We start from the raw sequence: 21,289 nt of genomic DNA, 5'->3' as shown, positions 1-21,289 counted from the left end.
AACACAAAACATAGAACAAAACACAACACAATACATAGAACAAAACAAAAACAAAACAAAAAACAACAAAACAAAACACAAAACATAGAAAAAACAAAACTAAAAATAAAAACAACACAAAAAACAACACAAAAAACAACACAAAACAAAACACAAAACATAGAACAAAACAAAAAAACAACAACAAAACAAAACACAAAACATAGAAAAAAACAAAACAAAAAACAACACAAAAAACAACACAAAAAACAACAACAAAACAAAAACACAAAACATAGAACAAAACAAAAACAAAACAAAAAAACAACAAAACACAAAACATAGAACAAAACAAAAAACAACAACAAAACAAAACAAAACATAGAACAAAACAGAAAACCAAAAACAAAACAGAACACAGCACAAAACAAAGACAAAACATACATTCATAGTTTTGTACATGTATATGACACCTGTTTTGCACAATGACCCACTTACATCCATCGCAGCACACAAGTGACAGGCAGCAATGTGTGCTGAAGTTGTAAAACTCCCATCTAGCTGTAAAAGATCTACACACAAGTGCTGTTGAGAGGCCAGAGGGGACAACCACTTCTGTGCTTTGTGCTAATGAAGTTATTGATCGAGCTCCTATCTCACATACCTTTGTACCTAACAAAGGCCGGGCTCAGAAGCTGACTTTCTGCCAGAGCTGTTCTTCCTGAGAATTAATGCCATGAGTGAAAAACTCAAAGATATGCTATTGTGTTTACGTTTAGGTGAAGTGTTTAAGTTTTAGTTTCATTTAAGACCAATCACTGTGATGTACAGAATAGAACAGACTGCAGAGTAGATAGAATGAACAGAACATTATTTAAAAATAAAGGTCTTGATGATTACAATAAAAGAGAACGAGATCATTTGTTTAATAGTTCTTTCCTGAATGAACTTCCTCTAGTGAAACTATGAAATGCCACCAATCAGCTTCATGAAAAATCACATTCCCATTTATGTCATCACTTCCGACAGCTGTCGAAGGGAATATCACACACGTCACTGTATGGGATGGTTAAACACACAGTAGTCACATTTCAAGGACAGCTAAGAGCCACAAACTAACAGCTGACTTTGAACAGCACGGCTACAGTATTCCACTCTTCACTGAAGAGGAATGACCACATTTGCCTTCTTAAATAAATGAATATCTGATCCAAAAATGAAAATCCTCCCTATTTTCTCACCCTCATGTCATTGTGAACCATCAATGATATTTTAAAGGATGTTTCAGAGTTCCCTTATTATGTTATTTTGAAGGTTCCTAATTTGGTTTTGGAGGATGCCTACCATAGGATTATATGAATCCAGAATAATATTTTGCACTGGTTGCACTCATGCACTTTTTTTTTTTTTTTATTACTACACAAATAGGCAATATTGACTGATTAACTAATATTAAATGATTAACTAACAATCTGGTCAACAAAGTTCTTTATTTATGGCACAATTGTACAAGAAAGGTAACTTATTACCACCCTTCACCATCTTTGATTGATTTAAACATGACATGGGCCTTATGTGTGTCTGCTGAAGCACAGTTGCGGAGACATTTTTATATGTATTTATTTTTGTTGTCCTCGAATGGCTTTCCACCATTGCGAAATTAGGTCACACATGCGACCAAATTGGTCACACGCTGGCAGCTAGGTCTCTGCAACTCTCACATGGTCACCCACTGAAGCTAAGCAGGGCTGCGCTCGGTCAGTACCTGGATGGGAGACCACTTGGGAAAGCTAGGTTGCTGCTGGAAGTGGTGTTAGTGAAACCAGCAGGGGGCGCTCAACCTGCGGTCTGTGTGAGTCCTAACACCCAGTATATTGATGGGGACTCTATACTGCTCAGTGAGCGCTGTCTTTCTGATGAGATGTTAAACCAAGGTCCTGACTCTCTGTGGTCATTAATAAAACCAGGATGTCTGAAATAGAGCACAAAATTTGCCCACTGGCCTCTGTCCATCATGGCCTCCTAACCATCCCCAAATCATAATTGGCTTCATCCCTATCTTCTCTGCATCAATCAGGAGGTGTGTGGTCAGGCGCAATATGGCTGCCGTCGCGCCATCCAGGTGGATGCTGCAGACTGGTGGTGGATGAGGAGATTCCCCCCCAAAAATTGCGTAAAGCACTTTGAGTGTCCAGAAAAGCACTATATATATGTAAGGAAGAAATATTATTGTTATTATTACGCTAGAGCCTTGAAATCTAAAATTTTCTCATAATCAGTGGGCATGGTGGCTAAGTGGTTAGCATGGTTGCTTCACAGCAAGAAGGTTGTTGGTTCGAGTCCCCGTTAGACCAAGAGGCCTGTCTGTGTGGAGTTTGCATGTTTCCCACATGTCTGCGTGTGCTTCCTCCGGGTACTCCAGCTTATCGCGCAGACCAAAGCAACACATTCTCACTCCTGGTCAGGACCCCTTTTTCGACCGCCTTCTCGTTTTTCTGAAGTAAACATTCAAAACTATTTTACTTGTGTTACACTAAAAACATCATTTACTAGCACGTAACCGAGCTCCTAGCACTAAACCCAAACATTTGTCAATATAAAAAACAGAATATCCAGTACAGTAGCAGGCAGATACAACTACAGTTGCACTTTATTGAAAAAAATATGAACATTCCAAGTCTTCTAAGGCAGTGCAAGCTATTTCTGGAAAGAATTGATGTCGCTGTCTGTGATCAATATAAACATTGCTGCCGGAAAAGCACCTCACGTCAGCTTCGGATGTCAAATGCTATTGGCTCCCTCTGTGTCTTGTGACCAATCTTGTCAGACTAATGTGTGAGAGTTTCCTTTTGAATTGTAGGATATCAGCAAGCGGGAGCCTGATCATTTTCAGCGACTGAAACCTCTTAAATTACTCAGATAAAGACCTTGTATGGCTTCACAGGACTTGGAATGCAACACAGCTTGGTTGTATCGCTTTTATATGGTTGTTTTTTGCAATAAATACACCTGCTCCTTATTTATGTATTTTAGAAGTGGGTAGGTTTAGGGTTAGGTGTTTGGTTAAGTGTTCCAAAATGTTTCTAAAAGTATGATTTTTTATAAAATGATTTGTATTTTACATATACACAGACAAACCATTTAAGTGGATGCATAATGCGAACAAACAAAAGCATTGGAGAACCCCAAGAGTAGTAAAACGACATCAAAAGATACCTGAAGCATTACAAAGTGCATCACCGTGTGATCACATTAATATATGATGAGTCAGAAGTGGCATGTGTTGTCCAAAGACACAAGGTATTGGTGAAATGGATAAACCAAATTGGCAGCAGTGTGTGAATGGGAGAGTGTGTGGGCGTTTCCCAGAATTGAAGGTTGTACTGTCTGCCAGTGCTGAGTTAAGGAAGGAAGGGCCTCTGTCTGGTTCATTCTGCTGTGGTAACTCCTGAAAAAGCAGAGACTAAGCCAAAGTGAGTGAGTGAGTGAGTGAGTGAGTGAGTGAGTGAGTGAGTGAGTGAGTGAGTGAGTGAGCTGAAAAATCACACTTCATCTCTATAAGGTTTATATCCATTACTTTTAAACTAGCTGCCCACCCCAACTGAGAAGAGAGCCATTGTTATTTAGGATGAGGCCCACCATGATGTGCCCTACATGCCAGATTCCAAAATGTGAGGAGACCACCTGGATATTTGTGTCTTATCTTGGTTTTTAAGATGGGCAGTGTGCCACCTGGGCATCTTCAGCTGGCAGAAGCAGAAAGAGGAGGGCACGGCAGCTGATGACAGGCATAAAATGAACAGCGATTATCCAGACAGAGTGATTTCAGCTCTGCACAGAATGGAAGAAAGGTTGCGTCCCACGACTGTCAGTGTCAGCACGAGCCAGACTATAATCTCCCCGTCCAGCACTTGGCTGTGTCTGGGACAGAACATTACACGCTGGCTTGAAACATATCATCAAACTCTCAGCAGTGGCTTTACACAATGAGGTTTGGGAAGACGGGAGCACTCCAGGAGCTTAAGGGCACAGTGAAATCAAGAAGCAAAATGTTCTCTTTAAAAGAAGGGTTGCATGATGATGGAAAAAACATGACATTGTAATTTTTTTTTTTACCTGATGATTTGAACAGCTCTTTTTGAAGAATGTTTCATTAAAGTTTTCAGGAAAAAAGGTAATTTTTTTTATTACTTTCTACTCTGAAGATGTTTTTTTTTGTGGAAAATTATTGGCAGGGTTGAATAATTTTCAAAAAATAAAAACAAGTAAAATGTGGGTGTTTATATTTGGATTTACTTATTACAAGAACTAACTCAAACCTATTTTACTAACTACTATAGTGGTTAGTAATGTACTATAGTAAATTAAAACTAAAACCATTCTTGCTGCTTACTGTAAAAACAGTAGGCAGAAACCTTCTAAATAAAAAGTGTGTATCTAGTTAAGAAGAAAAAAATGCATCACTGTTAATCTCATGAGTATCAATATGAAAATGCAGCACAAGTATTCATTTAATCAAAGCACACCAAGTCATCATCATCACTTTGTGCAGCCATAAATGAAACTATATACAGCACCTCACAACACTCAGAAACATTCCAATCTGTTTGCACAATATAATGTGTTAAGACTGAAAAATGCTGCGCGTGTTTTAGGAGAAATTCCTCAAAAGCCAGAAATACAAGACTGTGAGGAGAAGCAGTAATTCCGCAATCCTGCATCTTAAGAGTGTCAGGCTGCTGCGGCACTAATGCATCTGCTGTCTGTGATTAACTCCACAGGGGAGCCTGGCAGACTCTATTATCATTCTGACGGGTCATTTGAGATCCTAATCACTGGCTTTGGTGCTCAAAACTCAAATACAAATGCATAAACCAACAGAATCCAAAGACCAGGGAGCATTTCATGATCTAGAATTACTGTAGAGGGACAGAGCCATGATATGTAGGGAAAACAAACTTTTACATCTACACCTTCTTTTGAAAATGAAGTGAAACATACATTTGGCATTTAAGGATATCACTACACAAAATCCAGAAAACTCAATAACAGAATGTTGTGAATGCATTAAAAATGAATGCTTAAATGGATGGATTGGGATGGATGGATGGATGGATTGGGACGAATGGATGGACAAGGATGGATGGATGGATTGGGACGGATGGATGGACAAGGATGGATGGACGGATGGACGGACGGACTGACGGATGGATGAAAGACTGGATTAGGATGGGAAGGTAGATGACTGGATTGTTATGCAAAGATGGATCGATTGGGATGCATAGATGGATGGATAACTACTGTAGATTGGGATGCACCAACTGAGGAATGATTGGATTGGGATGGATGGATGGAATGGAATGGGATGGATGGAAGACTGAATTGGATGCATAGATGGATGGATGGATGACTGGATTGGGATTTATAGACGGATGCATAGATCGATAGATGACTGGATGGATGGATGGATGGATGGATTGGGATGTATAGATGGATGGAAGACTGAATTGAATGCATAAATGGATGGATGGATGGACTGATGCATAGAAGGATTTATAAATGGATGGATGACGGGATGGACGACTGGATTGGGATGGGTATGTGAATGATTGTATTGTGATGCATAGATTGATGGGTTGGGATGCATTGACGGATGGATGATTGGATTGGGATGTATAGATGGATGGATGACAAGAATGGGATGCATAGACGGAGGAATGATTGGATTGGGATGCATAGATTGATGGATAGATGACTGGATGGATGGATGGATGGATGGATGTATGCATGCATAGATGGATGAAAGACTGAATTGGATGCATAGATGGATGGATGACTGGATTGGGATTTATAGACAAATGGATAACTAGATTGAGATGCATAGACGGATGGATGACTGTATGGATGGAAGACTGAATTGGATGAATAAATGGATGGATGGCTGGACTGAGATGCAGAGACGGATTTAAAAATGGATGGATGACTGGATGGATGACTGGATTGGGATGGGTATGTGAATGACTGTATTGTGATGCATAGACTGATGGGTTGGGATGCATAGACAGATGGATGACTGGACTGGGATGTATAGATGGATGGATGATTAGAATGGGATGCATAGATGGAGGAATGATCGGATTGGGATACATAGATTGATGGATAGATGACTGGATGATGGATGTATGTATGGATGAATGGATGACTGGATTGGCATGCATAGATGGACCGATGATGAATGAGTGGATTGGCATGCCTGGAATTAAATGGATGGACAGATGGATTGGTAAAGACTGATGGATTGGGACGAATGGACGGATTGGGAGGGGTGGATTGATGGATGGATAAATGGGATTGGAACTGGCTGATGGCTGGATTGGGTCTGATGGATCTTGGATTGGGATTAATTAACAAATAGGTATTGGACTGTATAGATGGCTGAATAGTTGGACTGGAGTAAATGTTTGAGATTGGATTGGTTGAATGACCAGATCAGGATTAACAGAGAGGATTGGACTAAAAATCAATTTATGGATGACTGGATTGGGATGAATGATAGGATTTGATCCTATGGATGACAGATAATCAAAATGTATGGAGAAATGGATTTGGATAAATGGATGGGTGGATGAAACTGGAGTTTCACAGTACGTCTGATAATATTTTCTGGAGAAAGTCTTATTTCATCTAGAAAAAAAGCAGTTTTTAATTTTTTAAACACCATTTTATGGACAAAATTATTAGCCCTTTTAAGCTATTTTTTTCCCGATAATCAATAGAACAAACCATCGTTATACAATAACTTGCCTAATTACCCTAACCTGCCTAGTTAACCTAACTAACCTAGTTAAGCCTTTAAATGTCACTTTAAGCTGTATAGAAGCGTCTTGAAAAATATCTAGTCAAATATTATATACTGTCATCATGGCAAAGATAAAATAAATCAGTTATTAGAAATGAGTTATAAAAACTATTATGTTTAGAAATGTGTTGAAAAAATCTCTCCGTTAAACAGAAATTGAGGACAAAAATAAACATATAATAATATATAAAAAATAAATATAATAATAATTCAGAGGGCTAATAATTCTGAGTTTGACTGTATATGTGGATGATTGAGATGGAACAGAAGGAGAGAGAACTGGATAGGTTGAAAGGATGGACTCATACAGTAGATGGCCTCGATTCGGTGGATGATTGGGACAGTATTTAAGGTTTATGAAAATGGTCTAAAAATATTGAACATTCGTGTTTTAAGATAGTTCTGAAAAACTTTTCTGATCCACTTCAACTGTTGACTACTCTATACTGAATAAAAACATGTCTTGATTACCTAAATCGTTTATTTCAGTGCTTTAGTTCCCAGTAATGGAATAGATGAATGTTAAGTGCCTGAATAGAAGAAAAAAAACTGAACAAAGGGTGTGACTTACCACCACTGAGCAGCTTCATGACCAACCAGAGCTCATCCTTCACCACAAACGAGGTGTAGTACGACACAATGTTGGGATGGTGACACTGGCTCATCGCCTGAATCTCTTTCTACAGACAGAGAGAAAGAGAGAGAGGGGAAAAAATAGAAACAGTCACTCATCACTGACAGTAACTTGATTTAACCAATATCCATTCTGAATAATTAAGAGTCTGTAATTATTGGACAACAAACTGGACAAAATAACCTCTTTTTTTCCTTAAGGGATGTAAGAAACAGCAAAAAATATTCAGTGTTCAATGCTGCTCAGACTACAGCAGCTCCCCATAAGGCCTTTGCTGTGTATAGAGTCACATAGTCTGTGGTCCAGAATGCACTGGGCCTCATGGCTTAACCAAATAGCTGCGGTGCCTGACAATGGTGCCATTCCAGATCTGGATTAATGTTTAAACAACTCTAGCTCAGTTGCACAGTTGGCAAATCTTCAGGTTCAGCGCAGATATTTACACACTTCAGGTGAAATGGTACTTTTTCATTAGCTGACTTGTGTAAGAAGCACCTCCGCTGACCGCGAAGCACGCACAAACAGTAAAAATAAACAACATAAATCTAAGTATGCTGTAAACACCCTGACACCTTCATCTGACTGCCTTACAAGCTGTTCCAAATAACCCGGGCATGCAAATAAATAGGTGTATATGTTAGTGTCAATATCAATAAGGAAAACATTGCAGCTCAATTGATTTTCAGCAATTGAAAACGAGCAGTTTTGCTCTCCATCTTCTGTTTATTTGCGAGTCTTTCCAGTTGACGGAGCAGTTGAAGTGAAAGCCATGCAGCTCGGAGAGACTGACAGCTGATGTAATGTTGTCACCGTAGCCAAATCTATCATTCAGAGCCCTGCCCTAATCATTGGATATTAAGGGTTTACTAATGATATTAGCATTTCTGGTGATACAGAGCAATTCTGCCATTTCTGTTTAGCTACCAAGTCTTGTTCAAATTAGCCACATTCAATGCAAAGTAATCAAAAAAAGAAAGAAAGAAAAAAGTAAGGACTTTTTCACAGCTTAATTCAAATTAAAATGAATACTTCCAAATCTTAAAAAGCAACTGCTGAAATTAAGATGTTTAATTGTATAAAATGTGTATGCACTACATAATAGCTTACAAACAGAGTGACAAGCACCATAAAATGGTGAATTCATTTCAGTTCCACTTAGGGCTTAAAATCAAAATCTTGATTAATGGAACATTTGAACTTGATTATGAATAATAAACAATTTTTTTATTTATTTTATTTTATTTATTTTTTGCCCTAATAGTTCACTGACAAGTTTTGTACAGTAAATATGCTCACATATTACAAGTGACTGATTTTTGAATGAAGGGTGCATTACAATTGCATTGATTATTTATTGAACATCAACGTTGAACAACTGAAATAAAAACACACATTGCCTAAAACCAACAGTCCCTTTTTTCTTATAAAAAAGGGAAAATAAATAATACACTTTTGGAATTGAATTATTAAATTAAATTATTTTCAATGTTTTTTCATATTAAAAGTAGAAAAAAAGCAGCATCTCTTCTAAATGCATTAACTGTTGTTATCATGTAGATTATATAATAAACAGTGCATTTCTTCCATCTATTGTAAACAAGTTTTCCTATGTAAATAATAATTTTGATGTAGTGCATTTATACTCCTGCGTGCTGTTTGTGTTGCTCTGCAAGAACATTTCCGAAACACTAGCTGGCGACGTTTTTTTTTTGTTCCTCTGTATTGAGTTTCTTCATGAGTGTTTTGTGAACACTCTCTCCAACAGGCTCACTGCTCTTTTGCGGCTCTCTGTGCCACCCACGCTCCTCACCGATATCAAGCTGACAAATCAGAGTTTGCGCTACGCGTTGTGTAGTTACATTTTTTGAGAAATGTGCGTCAGCCACGGTGAGGGGTATGCGACCATGCGAAGGCTGCGCCGGTGTGGTGAGAAATCGAGTCCCCCTGCAATCAAGTCTGCTTAGGACCCCATTGGATTGTCTGCATTAAATGCCTGATCAAAAGCTATTCTACTTCTCCACAGTGCCATTATAATCATATTTGGTGCTTTTTAGAGTTTATTCTCAGTCTTGAGATTAACAAGACTAATCATATTAGTAACATTATTATCGGTAACTACAAGTTAAAGATATGCATGTACATTTAAAGATGTCTTTTTGATGTTTTTATGTACTTATTTGTAACATTATATATTTACATAAGTGGTAGCACATCACAGGCTATCCAGAATAAAAGCCCAAGCTAGAAATTCTCCATGCCACAACACATGCCTTTAGTTGTACATCTGTATACGAAATACATAATTTAAAATAGTTTTATGTCATTATAATGCTCTTTTAATTGACATAAATTTAAATGAGATTTCACTGCATTTGTGTGTCTATGTGTGTGTGTGTGTGTGTGTGTGTGTGTGTGCGCGTGTGTGTGTGTGTGTATGTGTATGTATGTATATATGTATATTATTATTATTCTGATTATTATTTTAAATCAGGCGCTACAAACTATATCTATTACAATTCCAGTGAACCAATAGGATCCTAGGCGGACCTAATTGTCAGGGGGACTCGATTTCTCATGACACCGGACCATACGCATGTATTTGATGCACAAGTATAAACAAAGCGGGGTTTCGTGACTCCACACGCAGCAGGGAAAGTAATAGGAAAATAAGACCTAGAAAAATTTGATTGATTTTAATGTTCTGAATGTCGATTTGGATGACTTTTCGATTAATTGCTCAGCCTGTTTCTGATGTGGTGTCCCGCAACAGACTCCAATCTCTGTTTACTTTATTACACTTTGCAAGGGTCCATCTATTAGTCCAGTGACAGAACTAACAGCATGGGTGAAGGTTAAATGCGTGTAAGCATTTTTAGCACATGTAAAAAGATATTAAAAACATGTTAATTTGTTTCCAACTCCGAATTTAATCGGACTCCAATTTATAATAAATGAAATTTAGATTTATCCAATTCAAGCTGATCACATTGTGATTTGGTCTAATTTATGGACACATCACAGACACAACTTCACCAGCTCTGGTTCTTAGACAGAGGATATAACTGTAAAGTAATTTCCTTTAAAGTAATATTAGACCGCCCCACGCATGCTCATACATAAAGTAAGTTTGATTTTGCCATTAGATTATCTCATAGTAAGTCAGTGATTGTCAGAAATCAAGAGGGTCTAACACTGTGCCTATGTTTCATCCATTATGCCTGAGTGTATGAGCAATCCTGGTTATAGGCTGCGGAAGACCCTTGCCTGGTCATAAATTGATACAAAGACCATTTTTCCTGGAGTGGAGCATCTGGCAAAGACCTTATCAAAGTCAAAACCCAAATGAACAGCTATAAAGGAAATTACAAAATATTACAGTTAAATTAAGAGCACTTTACCAATCACACAGAGATATTTAAAATGATACCAAACACGAATATAGATCCACATGATACACCATATTGAGAACATGGAGATTCTGTGTGAAGGAGTGTTAGTGACCAGCTCTGGTGAAGAAGGTAAAGTAGAGGACAGAGAGGGGGCTCAAGGTGGGTGACTGAGACAGTTGAACAACTGGTTTCCTAGCTGATCTTCTTCTCAGATTAGAAAGTTTATTGTTTAAGGGCCTGACAATTCTCCTGGTCTTGCCTCGTGGAATTCCATAAAAGGTCTCATGGTTTAATATTATGGAGACTGTATCAGAGATGGAAAAGAAAGACAAACTCTGAAAACTCAGACCGTGGCTAAATTCATTTAGGGAGAGAGGCCTGCAGAGCAGAAGAGCACAACTCTGTGGATGTAATGATGATTCATTTCAAGGGGAGATTCAGTAACATCAAACAATATATGCGTGGCAAACCACACCCATGGAGCTTCAAACTGTGGGTCAGAACTGGAATCTCTGGTATGCTCTGTGATGTTGATGTGTACCATGGGAGTGTAGATGGAACACCACAAGCCAAATCTGAACTTGGGCTGCCAGGTGATGTTGTGATGAAGCTCGTCTCCACACTTCCAGAGGGTCAAGACTACAAGATCTACACAGACAACTACTTAACCTGTGTTGGCTGTGCTTTTCAGATGAAAAGAACTTAGGGACTATCACTACAAGTAAACATATTCAATCCACACTGAACGTGACCAAATATTTTTTCCAAATATTTTATTAATAAATGCTTATTATGATATAAACTGCTATGGGGCTAAGTAAGTCAATAACCTTGTAAACGAATGCTTAAATGCTCTGTATACCTGTTCAGACAAAGTTCAAATACAGAAATTTTGCTCACAGCTAAGCGCAATGTTGTAATATTACAACATTTACGTAAAAACTTACTAAAATGAAAAAAAAATTGAAAATCTTTCATTCCTACAGCAGAGGCCTCCTAAAACAATATGAGAGGTCAAAATATTCTATATTTGGGTCTTACAGGGATAAAAAAAAAAGAATACAAAAGCATTGTAAAAGTGCTCACTCATTGAAGTTATATGGAAAGGAAGGCCATTGTTATTGAAAAAAATGTATAAAAGAATGTATTTTCATGAATTAAGTGTGTAAGCACCTTTAAGTCATGTGTGAGCTCTTCCCTGAACTGTGCTTCAGCTAATGTTTAAAAAGCCAGGTCTTTTGCAATCACTACTCAATAGTCCAGTTCTACAGGAATTACAGCAATGGCAGAAATCCAAAAATGAGATCAGCAAGCCTCAACTAAACCCTTCTTCATGCTGCATATACGTTACAAACACATGCTTCCTTCCTAAAATAACTATGCTTTGAATATTAAGCATAGGTTGCATTGTAATCCACTGCAAGTGTGGCAATAAAGTACAGAATTTAGCCATGCTGTAATTAAAGGGGTAGTTCACCCTAAAACTTAAATGATTCAACATTTACTTAGCTTTATGTTGTTCTAAACCCATATACATTTCTTTGTTCTGCTGAACACAAGGAAGATTTTTGGAAAAATGTCAGTAACAAAACAGATCTCTCCACCCATTTACTGCAAAGTTGACAAAAATAAATGCTATGGGAGGTAAAAGGGTGGTGAGATCGTTTTGGTTACTGACATTCTTTCAAATACTTCTCTTTATGTTACCCAGTACAAAAAACATGTATAGAGGACTGAAATTTCAGGCAAGTCTACAGCTACTGATACTTTTGGTTTATTTAGGTTTCAGCATTTGTAAATGAAAAGTTTCAGAGTGATCATTTCTTTAATGTATCATCAGGAGCTACAGCTATTAGTATTTCATTTTAATGTCATTTCATTAAAAATACAAAACACAATAGAGATTTCTACAGTGAATAGCCGTAAAGCTCAAATTGACCACATGCATTTAAGAGTCTGTTAGTTTTCCCATGCCTTTGAATATGCACTTTCTAATAGCAAAAAAACATAACTTTACTTCAGACATGGCTTTCAAATTTTCAAAAACAACATTTTCACTGCAATAAAAAAAACACTTCTCTCTCCTGCTTGCAGGACAAAGCGAGACCTGGACCTTCACAATCAGTCTAGTATTTTTAGAGTAATGACTTAACTTTAAATAAAACATCAACATAAAATATAATGAACAACATTCAAATATTCAAGAAGCTTTTAATGCATTAAAAGATTGATTCCGATTCTGAGGGTCATGATCCAATTACAAAAAGATTCTTAAATTATATATTTTTTTTTATTTCTTCTGCTGTAAATTTACATCTTTTTTAACCAAAATTAGAATTTCTTTAGTTTAGTAACTAAAATTTTTGTATGACAGTACTGTAATCTTAAAAAAATATACAGTTAAATTCAGAATTATTAGCCCCCCCTTTGAATTTCTTCTTCTTTTTTAAATATTTCCCAAATTATGTTTCCCAAATTTCCATCAGAGCAAGGAAATTTTCACAATATGTCTGATAATATTTTTTCTTCTGGAGAAAGTCTTATTTGTTTTATTTCGGCTTGAATAAAAGCACTTTTTAATTTTTTAAAAACCATTTTAAGGTCAAAATTATTAGCCCCTTTAAGCTATATTTTTTAGTTTGACGGTCTACAGAACAAACCATCGTTATACAATAACTTGCCTAATTACCCCAACCTGCCTAGTTAACCTAATTAACATAGTTAAGCCATTAAATATCACTTTAAGCTGTAAAGAAGTGTCTTGAAAAATATCTAGTAAAATATTATTTACTGTCATCATGGCAAAGATAAAATAAATCAGTTATTAGAAATGAGTTATTAAAACTATTATATTTAGAAACGTGTTGAAAAACTCTTCTCTCCGTTAAACAGAAATTGGGGAAAAAAATAAACAGGGGGGCTCTTTTCTCTTTTTTGTCAGTTTGTTGGAATAGAGATTGGCCAACTAAAGTTAAAGTTAAATAAAATTGTCATAGTTTCTGGGACAACAGCATGTATGCTAAAGTTCTACATAAAGTGAAACCATCAACAAAAAGTTTGACCCCCTTCATATTTACAAATACCAAAACAACCATTTAGAGGTCATTTCAGGCTAATGATGTCAGAATTTCCCAGTATTTTGGAATAGATGTGTGAATTGTGTTTTTACAGAAATATTACAGAACGTCACTGCCTATGTGAACAGCATATTTTGAATTTACCAGTGAGGTCGTTCTAGAGCTTTTCCGGATATTTATCGATGTGAAAGGGGATATAGACTGATGGTAGTTCCAGTGCTAAAAGCTAATCAACTGATGCTTTGCTTCAATATTTAGAGAAATATGTTAATATGAAAACAAGCAGATTCAAGTTTTTGAAAAAAAAAATCACTCCAAGGCGACTGAACTTTCCAAATCGTGTCCTTGAATGACCCAGTGAACATGAGCCCCAGTCGACACAATGCAGTCAACACAAAGCTTTTCCCATGCCAAACGCCATGGGGTCACTGCCACCCCAACAGTGGGCATAACCCACCCCTCTGGACTAATTTCAACAATCCAGTCAGCTTTGGCTCCACCAAGGCTGCGTCCAGTTCCACAATGGACACCAGGTTGAGGGCATATGAAAACAATAACGCCCAGGGCCGGTTTGAGACGTTTAATGGCTAGCGCTCCATCTGCGTTTTTTCAGCAGAAGCTGAGGGGCATTTCAGCCTGTCTACCCAAGATAGACGAAAACAATGGGGTGACATCAAGAGACTGTTTGCCACTCGATTCGTGTACGTCCAGAGGACAATGAGCACAGAAAAGCACTGAGACTCTTTGTCTGTGATTGTGTCACTGCCGTTCCGCTGCTCTACTCAGTGGAAAACACACTTTCCTTTTTCCTTAGGGTGAATTTCTCACACAGTTTGTGATGTTCAACATTTCCATTTGGATTAAAGTTACGTTGGAGCTTCGGGGAAGAGTTGGTCGATTTGGATATTCAGTCAAATTGTTAGACATGGAGTCTCTAGAGATGTTCAATTCGTTCAATATGTGGAAAAATGAATGAAGTTTTTACAAAACACATTTATCGTTTGTGGATTTGCTTTTTACACATTGAATCAACTTTGACCCAGTGATATTTTGACAGTGCCCTCATCCCTTAACACCCACACACATGGCCAACAAACCATGAGAAACAAGCTTCTTTTTCATTAGCTTGGAAATCAGATTAAAACAGATCAGTGAGTTATTTAGCCGATTCATTCCAAGTAATGCAAAGATGTTTTATTAGAATATTTCCTTTGAGACTGGTAAAGCAGTCTCAAAATAACATAAATAAATGTGCTACCATAGTTAGAAACACAATCTTGTTTACATTAGAGTAAAGAATAAGGCTGCATCTTTCGCTTAACAAAAAAACAACAATTTCGAAGAATTACAACTATTTTGATAGATATTATACTTGCATTTCAAACTTTGCTATTGATAAACATTTAAAAGATCACTGCTGATATACTGCAGTCAAATAAAACGAAAAAAGAATACAAAGAGAAAGATGAATATGAAGTATAAGACAAAAACAAAAATGAAGACAGACAAAAACACTACGAAGATAAAGACTTGCAAGAAGCAAAGAAGACATAGAAGGTAAAGACAAAGAAGAATACAACAATAAAGAAGATGAAGACAAAGATGAAGATGACAAAGAAAATGAAGATAAAGACAAAGAAAAAAAAAATGAATTAAAGAAAAAAAGTAGTATATGACGACGAAGACAAGAAACTGAAGAACTGCAGAAAGTGAAAACTTGTGTAAATAAAGTGAATTAATATACATAACTATGGGATAATTACTATTATTATACATTTTAATACTACTAGTAATTCTACCTCAAGTCAAACTGAATAAACCATATTCAAAAGTACTGACAGTGAATGCATTAAGCAAAACACTAACAATTTATTTCATAAATGTGCAGCCTTTTTCTAGGAAGCAAATCTATCCAGGAGAAATGCAGTGGAGTGCAGCAGCGTCATCAGATGGACACTTGGCAGGCATTGAACTCATGTGATCAGAGAAGGTCTTGGCGAGGTCTTGTCGCTGCAGTGGCACACAGTGGAGTCACTATAGATTCAGCTTGACGTCAGTGGCACTGACAGGATCTCAGCTCGGTTAGAGAGCAAAACTGTTCCTCGCACACAGGCCTCTGCGTTCAGGTCTGTTTGGACTGTCCTGTTCTATTTCACAGCTATTTGAGCTGCTCCTGCGTGTTTTTGGAAGAACTAGAGCATGATATACTCCAACCAGCCTGACCAAGAGTGAAATTGACCCAAAACTCTCAAAGGAAATTCCTCCCTGATGCAGATCATATGCATTAGCTCATTACGGCCGCAATCTGGCTTTAATTTAAAGCCTCCTCTGTGTTTGAGAGAGCGCTCAGCAGGTCATAAAGGCAAAGAAAGCATCGGAGGAAACCTAAACTGAACATTTTCCATCTGACCCTTACTCTACAAGATGTCAGTTTCATTGGGTTGATTTCATAGAATAGCTCAATCAAAAATGAGCACTAGTTGTTATTACTTATCGTCCAGTCATCCAAAATGAACACGACTTATTTTCTTCAGCAGGACATTAAAGAATATGTTTAGCTCAAACTGTAGTCTTTGGTGATTCATAAAATAATTGGCTACTGGTACTTTGAGAGTAAAAAATAAATAAAACCATATACATGCAAAACTAAATTAATATCCATAGCTGCTGCTGCTGATGATGATGATGATGATGATGATGATGCACCAAGGTCTTATAAATTGAAATGATTGGTCTGGGGAGAAAACTGAAGCTGAAATCTAAATAAACAGTAAGACGGTGTTACAATTCTTAATCAGGTAGATTTTTTTAATCACAAATTTCAATGTTCATGCTAGGTATCATTTGCGGAGTATAATTTTAATAAATAAGTATTTTGTAAATAACATTCAGTTTCTTGCACAGACTGCTTTGGTTAAAAAGACCTCAATATATGGCTGGACGATTAATTGGAAAAATAAACCAAAACTGAAATTCACAACCTATAACCAACATAATTTTCACATGTTTGACTTCCCCTTCAAAAAAGCATTACCGTGTGGACAAACTGAGAGTTTCGACATTGCAGCGAGTGCACGGTTCATATGTGTGGCAACTTGCGCCAGGTAAATCATATTCTTTGTTGGTGGTTTATTTGGTATTGGTCAGCAACAGGCCTGCGGGACCGCGCTCCAGTATCATCTGTATCTTCCTTTCAGCAAATGAGTTCAAGTGAACACAGACAATGTAATTAATATTCAGAAGCCTGAGAGACGATTAGTAGCAATAGCTAGTTCTTTTTATTATTTTTTTTACTGAGCTATAATATGTCAAGCATCACTCATATAATATGTAATCATGTATAATAATATCAAGCATCATTTGCTTCAGCTTATTCTTCAAGTTATTCACCTTATTCTCCGCGTACGAGTGGGCGCAGCCATTTTAATCATTTTGGCTCGAAACTTCCGGTCTCATTCACTTCCATTCATTTTTAAACGTTAAGAAACGTTAAGTGCTTGGTGTTGCAAACTGATATTTTCTTATTATATTATTCTACTTTGTCTGTATTGTAATGCAAACACTTGTTTATAGAGTAAGTAGTTTGACTGTTTTTTGCCGTTTATTATTCCTAGTCATTTCTCCCATAGGCAGCTGAATCGGAAGTTCTAAAACAATCGCAAAAACGCACACACTTCCGCATTGAAGAATAAGGTCAATAAGGTGTCGCCTTAGAAGAATGAACTGCTAGCATAATGAAATTTTACTAAATAAATAATAATTAAAAAAATAGTAAATATTTAACTCTCTGATGTTTGTTTGAAAGATGCTGGTCATTTCCCATTTTGACAATGAAATATTCAATTATATGAGCTTACGGTATTTTCTATTTTTAATTACTCTTGCCTTTTACATTAAAACTGAAATGTGACCTTTATTCACATAATGACTTCAAATTCAAGCAATTAGTGCACTTTGATTTCTGTTTGAAGTCTTTGTCAAATAACCAGAAATTGTTTGCTAATTAAACATCATAAAAAATATATAAACATGCTTTTTCAAAAAAGCCCTTCGATAGTTAAGAGTATATTAACATAATTAACTATGAGAGGAAAAAAGTAAATGAATAGCTACATTGAAAATAAAATAATAATAATTCCAATAATCGAAAATAATAATTTATTAATGGAAACAGAGATGAAGTGTTCAATTAATCTAGGTTATTATTTTCGGTCTTATCTCAATGTACCATCAAGAGCCATGGATATTAAATGTTGTTGTGACTGTATGCTTTTTACTCTCAAAGTGCCAGTAGCTGTTGACTTGGATTTTCTGAACCACAGTATGAGCTAAAATTTGTCTTCATTGTTCTACTGAACATCATGGGTGACCTGAAGGTGAGTAAAATTAACTTCTCATATTTGTATTTCTGGATAAAGCATCCCATTCAGCTCAACTGGGAAAAAAAGTCTCCATTTACTGACTCAAAATTAGAGTTTCTGGTAGCCTCTTTGTAAATCAGGAATATGAGCTTTTCCCAGTGAACGGAGATATTCAGCTCCGCCTGGTCACGAGGAACAAAAGTATGACCTTTCCAGCTCCTTGAGGAGTTGACAGATGAAGTTAATAAACTGAGAAGGGGATTTGTGCAGAAACTTAAGGACACATGTAAAGAAAATATAATGTGGCTGTAACTTGACAATAATATTTATATAATGAGATATAGAAGTTACTTTGTTAAATTATTGACTTGATGTTTGAGATCAAGGTAAAACACTAATAATATACAACACCATGCCAGACAAGATATCACTTAAACTATTCAATATTAATAAAAGTGATTTTTTTAAAAGCTTTAAATGATTAAAAGTGGTTGGAAAAAAGATCAAGGTCCCATAATGCAATTTAAAAGTATAAATAAATGGAAAAAATTTTTTATTAAATCATGAATCACAAAATACAGAAAACTGCTAATTTACGGGTATTCTTTTGCAGTGTAGACCAGTTCCCTTGAGTGAACCATCCGTTTAAAGGACCCAAATACCTGACTGGGACATCCCTAGAAATCATTGTAACTGTCCTGCTAAAAAACACAATCGTTGGAGAGTTTGTTTCCGTGCATTAGACTCAGCCTATAAGGACATTATTCACCGTCGGTTTAATGGAGGTGTTGGCATTTATGAGCCATGACTTATAGAGTGGCATTTCTCATATTATATGTGTAGACTTTAAATGTTGCAGAGTTGAGATCAAGCCAAAAGAGATATTTCCATATGTGGAGTACTAGCTGTTTTCATATACAGTTCCAATACAAAATATGAGCATGAAATAGAATTGACAACCCATTTTACTGTTTGTCCATGCATGAGCTGACATTTCCAGTGCAATGAACCCAAGCATATATGCAGGTTAATGAAGTGATAAGAGGTTCTGTACCAGGAGCTCATCCATGCTGGTCTGGCATTTCTCCAGATTGATGCGTTTGATGGCCACTTTCTCCTTCCTGGGCACACAGTAAGCAGCCTGAACCACAGCCGTAGCTCCACTGCCTGAAACAACACATAACTTGTGTTAACAAGGGGGCATGTTGTCATTTTGGTCAAATTAAGGGTAAAAAATTATAATAATTATAATAAAGTATTTTAATTACTGCAAAATGCAAAATATGTATTTCATTGTATGTATGAAGAATGATTCTTACTGGGCAAGAACAGTAATTGTTAAATTAAATAAAAACAAAATTGAAATATGAATAACATTTACTATGAATAATAATAAAACAATGACCATTATTATTATTATTATTAATACAAGTGTTCTGTCTGGTTCTTGAATCTGATTGGCTGGTAGCCGTGCGATATTCTCCCTTGTGTATCGATCCGTGAGAAGCAGAGAACACTCCACAGTTTGACAAATGATGATGCTGTTGGACAATTTAATGTACTTTTTAAGCTTTTTAGGTGAGAATTTGGTTGTTTAGACTGCATCTATGCTGTTTGTTTATAAGGATAGCCCCTATTATAAATATTTATCATTCGGAGATACAGCGCGTCTGTGGCCATTAGCCTGTCATAGAGCAGACCAAAGATGGTTGATGTTATCCAGGCACAAGATGGCAACAGAGACTGCATAATAAGCCCTTAATCAAATCAAATCATTATTAAACTGGTAACACTCTAAGCTGATCTCTCTCTTTTGTATGTTGCAGTGCTGCATTTATACCATATAATATTAGTGTATTCAGTGTGAGATGGGACTCCGACATCAGGAATGTGTGTATTTTGTGTTGGCCACTTTTTTTTTAAAACCTTTTTTTGGTTGCCATCTGTTGGTTTCTTACGAGTCTCCTGTTTTCTTTACTGCACACTAGTTCAGTAAACAGAAAGAAGAAATGCCCGCATGTGTTTAGCGTTTTTCCTTATCACAAACACAGCAGTGATCTGGTAGTGTCTGCGCTGCTTTGGCTTTTTTTTGGGGATAATTGTGATATCCTGATTGCCACAGAGAAATACTGGGAAATCTCTGTAGACTGATGGCATTTCATTCTGTTCAGCCTTACGCTCTTAAAATGTCAGCGAAATCACCTGTTTTGTCATCACTTTAGACACTAAAGTGACGTTGGCAACCGTTTCTGCTGTTCTGACGTCAGCTGCAGATGTGAATAATTGGCGGAAGAAAGTAGTTCCTCATTTAAAAGGATTTCTAGACTCCCAGTGTTTGATTTTCTTTTAATATAGACAATTATGCCATCAAACTGTTGTATAAACGCAAAATCCAGCCACATAGCAGTCCGATATACAGCCATATTGAACTGCTACTTGTGTGATATTGCTCATCTATACATTTCATTATTGATTTTATAAATTGAATACTATATTAAAGAATACTGCTTTAATATAAATGACTCACTAAAAAATATTCATACATTCCAAACAATAACAGGTATAATTCAAATAATTCAACATTATGAATTATTATTTTATTCAAATTAAATTATTCAAATTAATTCAAAATCTTGAATTACATATACATATACATACACGCACATACATACATGCATACACATACACACACACATTGTCCACTTTATTAGGTACACCTGTCCTACTGCTCGTTAACGCCAATTTTTAATCAGCCAATCACATGGCAGCAACTCAAAGCATGTAGACATGGTCAAGACGATCTGCTGCTGTTCAAACTGAGCATCAGAATGGGGAAGAAAGGTGATTTAAGTGACTTTGAATGTGGCATGGTTGCTGGTGCCAGACAGGCTGGTCTGAGTATTTCAGAAACTGCTGATCTACTGGGATTTCACGCACACCCATTTCTAGAGTTTACAGAGACTGGTCCGAAAAAAAGAGAATATCTCCAG

At 36.6% G+C, this 21,289-nt stretch overlaps 1 protein-coding gene across 1 annotated transcript in view; it reads right to left on the bottom strand.

The window, feature by feature from the left end:
- The window catches only part of oxsr1b (oxidative stress responsive kinase 1b), an 86,975-nt gene that overhangs the window by 45,202 nt on the left and 20,484 nt on the right, over positions 1-21,289 (bottom strand). Inside the window, exons 2-3 of the mRNA XM_056450205.1 lie at positions 19,354-19,466; positions 7,410-7,518 (exon numbers count right to left, since the gene is read on the bottom strand). Coding sequence (XP_056306180.1) covers positions 7,410-7,518; positions 19,354-19,466 — 222 coding nt within the window. The remainder of the gene's footprint in view (positions 1-7,409; positions 7,519-19,353; positions 19,467-21,289) is intronic.

The sequence above is a fragment of the Danio aesculapii genome, chromosome 24 (genome assembly GCF_903798145.1).
Source record: "Danio aesculapii chromosome 24, fDanAes4.1, whole genome shotgun sequence".
Classification (NCBI taxonomy): Eukaryota; Metazoa; Chordata; class Actinopteri; order Cypriniformes; family Danionidae; genus Danio; species Danio aesculapii.
This window is presented reverse-complemented; position numbering and strand designations above follow the sequence as displayed.